Here is a 5,949-nt window from a genome sequence, read left to right as displayed (position 1 = left end):
ATGTTTTGCATAGCATTTCACAACAATTGATATCAAGAGCCAAAGTCGGATCTGAAAGAGAATGATGGCTAAATATAAAGTGAACACACCCGGGATCAAGAAATTTGACGGCACTGATTTTGGGTACTGGAAGATACAGATCGAGGACTATCCTATGGGAAGAGGCTCCACCTTCCATTGTTGGGAAAGAAACTGGAGAGCATGGCTAATGCTGAGTGGACCTTGTTAGATCGACAGGTTCTAGGGCTTGTTCGGCTGATCTTGTCTAGAACAGTGGCACATAATGTCAATAAGGAGAGAGCCCCGGTGGATCTCATGATGACTTTGCCAAGTATGTATGAAAAGCTATCGACAAACAATAAGGTGCACTTGATAAAGAAATTATTCAATCTGAAAATGTCGAAAGGTATGTCTATAGCCCAACACTTGAATGAATTTAATGCGATCACAAATCAACTGGTCAAGCTCCAAGAGCAGGAGGAAGAGCAAGATGAGATCTGGGTAGCAGATCACATGCTGGAGTTGTGGCAAGTCAGACCACATCAAGAGAAACTGCAGGAATCAAGAAATTGCTGAGGATGATGCTGTGAACATAGTGGCAGAAAAAGTTTATGATGCCTTACTTCTTGTAGTGCACAATCCGATTGATGATTGGGTATTGGATTCAGGGTTTTCGTTCCATAACACCTCACATCGAGAAATCATGTAGAATTATGTTGCTGATGATTTTGGAAAGACGTATGCGGCTGATGGAGAGGCACTGGATGTAGTGGGAGTGGGTGATTTGCATATCACACTTCCAAACAGGAGCGTGTGGACTTTACAGCAAGTCAAACATGTTCCAGATCTGAAGAAAAACCTGATCTCTGTGGGATAGCTTGATGACAACGGTTTTGCAGTAGCGTTCTCTAGAGGAGCTTGGAAGATCACTAAGGGTGTGCTGGTCCTAGCATATGGTAAGAGATCTAACTTTTTGTACTTAACATCAGGGTTCAGTGATGTGTAGGGAAATACAAGAGTGCAAAAAGGTAGGTTTGATCACGCGAAGCATGTGAGGAAGCCAAAGGGAGTCAGCTTTGCCGTTCCTCATGAACTCCTGTGAAAGTTGGCTAAGGTTGCCAAGATTGGTTCGAGACCGGATACTCCTAGTACAATGGGAGTTGTGAGTTGCCCAGTGGATGTGCTGACTAAGGGTTATGTACGTGGAAGACCGAAGTTGGGCTTGACTTCAGTGCGTCCTTTAGCTTAAAGACGGGAGTTGTGAGCTACAGAGATGATAGAGCTTAGTTGCAAATAGTGTCTAGCATGTGGAGACCTAGTCTCCAAGTGGGAGATTGTTGGGGTGTATGTGGAGACTATTTTTGGAGCTAAAAAAATGTTTACTGAAAATTGGCTTGACAGTTGGCTCGAGCCAAAGTTTGCTCGATATCGCTTGACATACTGCTCGAGCTAAGTTCAAGTTTGAGAGTTCGCTCGAGTGAGACACAAACTCTATTATTCGCTAGACTCTCACTCGACACCCTGCTCGAGCCAATATTCATTTAGTCATTTGCTCGAGGTGTGCTCTACACACCGCTAGAGCGAAGTAAGCAGTTTTGCCAAATTAGGGTTTCTAGTCGTGTGCTATATTTATATGTCATATTTTAACATGACTTGAATGACTTCAAGTATATTTTGAGAGAGAACAATTGTCCAGTGAGTACATATTGTGTGAGAGAGCAAAAAGCCTTAAAGAGTGTCAGTTGAGATTGAGTGATTGTAATCTCCTCTAGTTAGTAAGATTTCTACAGCTCTGTAGACATAAGCAATTTACCAAACCACGTATATTGTGCATCATTTTCTTAATTGTGTTGCTTTTACTATATTTGTCATCGTTGGTGTGTGTATTTTGCATAACATTTCACAACATCTTTACTAACAATATTCATTGAATTTGCAACAATTCTATGGGGGTGGCCAATAATGTCACCCCTTTAAGGGCTTAGATTGAGCAGCTCAAGGGCGGCCAAACTTTATTCTACATTAAAGTATTAGTAATAGGGTATTATGACATTGCTTCAGCACAAAATCATTTCTATTCTTCACTTTTTCTCCCACACAGCGTAATCTTTGCCCGAGGTAGAAACCTGAAAGTTTGAGGGAATGAGGTTTCCAAGATCCATCTTTGGTCCAATCTTCATGATGATCTTGTCATCAATCCTGGCTACATATAAATCACCATCAGATGCTAGTATGCTCACAATGCTTCTGGTATTGATCCCATTCCTCGACCTAATTGCAGTCAATTTGCTTATTTCCTCCTTTAAACCCCAATCAAAGAAATGATCATAGAACTGCAAAAAAGCATAAAACAATTTCTTTTAGTACTTTATACGAATTATTAGCCATCATGGTATGATACCATGATGAATTATTAGCCATCTTCAAAACAAAAAATTATACGAATAAATAAGATGGAAATTACAATGGTTGGGGTGCCAGGATGAGTTAGAATGTAAGCATATCCCAGCATGACTTTATCAGAGGGGAATGGCCAAATATTTTGAGTAGACCCTGTGTCATGATTGTCAATAAATGTCACAGCACTTTCTGACTTTATTCCAATCAATCCTGGTGGCTTTCCGTTGGAGTCCTTTAACCTCCATAACTCACCTTCCACAGCTGCTTGCAGAATCCCTTTGGTTGTGAAATCAAATGCAGTGACAGCCCCACCTGCAGACCCAACCCATTCAGCTAGAGCACCACGATGTGCATCCTGGTTGGGGTTAGGTTTCCCATCATCTCCATAAGCAAGAGAATTCCAGTTTTCCCCTACTGCAAAATCTGGCTTGGTTTGTTCCATATAATATTTTATAATACTAGGGGCATAGCCCTTCACAAAATCAAATCGCCACCCATCAAATCCAATCTCAGTCTTGAGCCAATTCATCCATTCTGACAACTCTTTCTGTACCTGTGGATTAAGATGATCAATGTCAGGTGCAGGGTCATAGCCCTCTCCACTGTCAGGATTCCCAGTACCATCCGAATAGGCTGTGTCATCCTTGCAAATAAAGGATGGACCCCAGTCAAGACGTGCATCTGGAGTCCCACCTTCAAAGATGCTCCAAATTCCTCTGCCATCTTGCTTCTCAGCAGTTCTATGATTTATCACTATGTCAGCAACGGCTTTAATCCCCTTCTCATGTAGAGCCGCAATGAGTACTTTCAGTTCATCCTTAGATCCATATTTTGAGGCATCAAGATCATATAGCCTTCCCGGCAAGTATCCTAGAATATAACGAATTTAGAACAGGATCATATAGATGATAAAACAAAAAAAAACATTTAGGCTTCGTTTGGATAGTGAGAATACTTGAGTAGTGTTGAGAATATTTGTAAATAGTAGTGAAAAAGTAATAATAGAATAATAAGTTCTAAGTAAAAAGTAATGAATAGTAAAAAGCAGGTGAAAAGTAATAATAAAGTAAAGAATAGTAATGAGAGAACTTGAGGTACTCTTGGTACCCAAACGTAGCCTTAATTTTTGGCTGTCAGTATCTCAACATCTTATTTATATGCACGTTGTTTTTCTTTGCATGTTACTTGAACAATCATACTTCCATGAGAATCAGATATGAGTCACAAAGCAGATTGGAAAACCTTCAAGTAGACCAACCCAAAAGCAATTAACCGAACTGGCAACCCAAATTCAGACCACATACTCTATTTTCTAGCTAGAAAAACAGATTGAGACAACTAAACATGGCATCATTTGTAACAATATGTGATCAAATAAACCTGGGCCAAAAAGTGAGGCCAAACTCTGACCAGTTATGAAATGAACTTGGCAAGAACAAGAAATTGGAGATACCTTGAGGAGCAGCAGATTGAGAGGGAGGAGGAAGCCAGACATGAGTGATTTCAGCATTAGCTAAATCAGGAACAGAGTTCTTCAATGAATTGTACCATCCTCCTTTATTACTCGATTCCCAATTGAACCCCTATCATACCATACCATTGTAAACAATTATTTTGATGCATGAATGCAGATACATAGAAAATACAAAAAGAGAAAGAAAGTGGGTTGCATGCCATGCCTGAAATAGCAAGGTCGGGGCCGCGAAGGAGTGACATAGAGAGATAAAGAGGCAAAGGAAGTAGAGGAAAGTTTTAAGATTCATATTGTTTCGTTGGAGTTGGAGGCTTCTGTCTAGTTCGGAATTCCACCGGGTGCTGAAATTACACGCGTGATGCTCTGGACGTCAAGGGAAGACATTAAAGAAATAAAGACAAGAAAAATCAAGTAAATAAGATCATGGAAGAATGAGCAAATATTGGCAAAGAAATTCAAAGGAAGTGAATGCGAGGCTATAAGTTTTTTGACTTTGAATATAGTGCAAGCAATTTCGTTCAAACGTCTCACTTTTCTGAGCTTTCATACCTTACTCTTGTCTTTTCCTAAACGACATATCCACCGAGTCTTTTCTTTCTTATCAGAACAGCCAGAATGTTTGACGTTTACAAAGGAGTATTAGAAAGTGAGACTAGGTGAAGAGGGTCAAAGTTTCACACGTGTTATCTTCAGTAATAAAAACTAGAAATCGTTTTACGAAGGGATAAGAATTTAACCCAATGGTTTATTTGACAAAAATACAAACCATACAATAACTTATTTTTGGGTGCATTGATTGAGACATAGAAATCTATTTAGGTGTCAATTCAATTGGCAAAGAAGATCATGCAACTTTAGGCGTCAAGGTCAAGGTCAAGGTCAAGGTCTTCACATCATTTATTATTTAGGAAAGATTATGCATGACATTGAAGATATAATATTATTAAAGATTTTGATGATTTCTCATTTTTCTAGTGGAAAATGATCTATAACAGTTTTGAGTGTACAAGTTCTACGTATTTATTTTTTTTAAAATAAATAAATAAATTTAAAATTTATGAAAAAACTCTTTTTTTAAAATGAGCGTCACGGTGTTTCAAATGGAGTGTATGATAATTGAATATTGTAAAACTACATATAATATTACTCTTTTCAATATATGCACAAGCACCAGATAACCGGTCCAAACAACCCAACCCAGAATCAAAATGCTACAGCTTTCTTTAGTCCAAAAACTCAAACCCCACAAATTTTCTGGAACCATCAAAACCAAAACTTTATTCCTTTACCAAAAAAAAAAAAGTAAACAGCATACCTTTGTCTGCTCTGGATGTAAACGAAGGAAGAGAATCGTGGGTTTGTTTGTTAAAGAAGCAGAAAATCGAGAAGTCCTCGATTGGTAACGTGAGATAGGAGGAGGACGAGGGGGTCTCTCTTTTTATATTTGATTCATGAAGGGTGCGGGCTCAAGGAGGGAGGAAAATGCAACTTTTCTTCTTCGCTCCTTCATTGCTTTCATTTTCGGTCAAAGTCAGTTCAGTATTTTTTGCAAATGACACCCAAATGAAATTCAGATGCATGTGAAATTCACAAAACCTCCTTCAAAGTGAATCTGACCGCGTAGAGGGGTTTGTCCATGACGCGTGGTTGACACTCCTGAGACGAATTCCTTGATTCACGCGTAGAGGGGCTGTGTTCTCTCAATCCAACATATTTCCTTCTTTGTACAAAGCCATTGTTTTAAAGGATAGAGATTAATACGACCCCATCCCATTCCCAGACCACTATTCTTTGTCATGTTAAAACTGTTCATTCGAACCAGTTTTTTTTCCCGTCCCATCCGGATGATATATTTTCGCTGTCGCATGCCTAAAGTACCTTATTTTCCATCCTCACCAAATTTCCAGTATTCTGGTTCATGGTATTTTATTCCTTTCTGTGACAGGACAGGTCCAGACTTCATGCAACCGAGATATATGTGCACATCATCATCAACTTTTATATAGAAGTCAGCATCCCACTAAGCGGCAGCTGTTGAAAAGTATATTTGAGTTTTTGAGGACAATTCATGATAT

At 39.1% G+C, this 5,949-nt stretch overlaps 1 protein-coding gene across 3 annotated transcripts; it reads right to left on the bottom strand.

The window, feature by feature from the left end:
* Positions 1-1,910: 1,910 nt before the first annotated feature.
* Positions 1,911-5,322, bottom strand: LOC121260057 (alpha-amylase). 3 transcript variants are annotated; one of them, XM_041161915.1, is made up of 5 exons: positions 5,190-5,322; positions 4,080-4,224; positions 3,853-3,983; positions 2,465-3,275; positions 1,911-2,333 (listed from the first exon to the last, which is right to left on the bottom strand). In XM_041161915.1, the coding sequence occupies exons 2-5, from the start codon at positions 4,161-4,163 to the stop codon at positions 2,082-2,084; spliced, it is 1,278 nt and encodes a 425-aa protein (XP_041017849.1). In that variant the 5' UTR covers positions 4,164-4,224; positions 5,190-5,322; the 3' UTR covers positions 1,911-2,081. The 3 variants fall into 3 exon arrangements, with proteins under 3 accessions (XP_041017849.1, XP_041017848.1, XP_041017850.1); XM_041161914.1 differs by lacking the exon at positions 5,190-5,322 and adding an exon at positions 4,424-4,886 and having other exon boundaries at positions 4,080-4,237; XM_041161916.1 differs by lacking the exon at positions 5,190-5,322 and adding an exon at positions 4,424-4,886 and having other exon boundaries at positions 2,465-3,270; positions 3,854-3,983; positions 4,080-4,237.
* Between the last annotated feature and the right edge of the window lie 627 nt (positions 5,323-5,949).

Source organism: Juglans microcarpa x Juglans regia, chromosome 4D (genome assembly GCF_004785595.1).
Source record: "Juglans microcarpa x Juglans regia isolate MS1-56 chromosome 4D, Jm3101_v1.0, whole genome shotgun sequence".
In the NCBI taxonomy this organism is placed as follows: Eukaryota; Viridiplantae; Streptophyta; class Magnoliopsida; order Fagales; family Juglandaceae; genus Juglans; species Juglans microcarpa x Juglans regia.
Note: the sequence above shows the minus strand (reverse complement) of the source record. Positions and strands in the feature narration are given on the sequence as shown.

What these genes read in the sequence shown, in the direction of transcription:
- LOC121260057 (XM_041161915.1), bottom strand. Translation starts at nt 4,163, where the DNA reads ATGAATCTTAAAACTTTCCTCTACTTCCTTTGCCTCTTTATCTCTCTA. An exon ending in CAATCTGCTGCTCCTCAAGG is followed by an intron (nt 3,276 to 3,852) that starts TATCTCCAATTT and finishes AATTCGTTATAT; the next exon opens with TCTAGGATACTTGCCGGGAA. An exon ending in ATCCTGGCACCCCAACCATT is followed by an intron (nt 2,334 to 2,464) that starts GTAATTTCCATC and finishes GCTTTTTTGCAG; the next exon opens with TTCTATGATCATTTCTTTGA.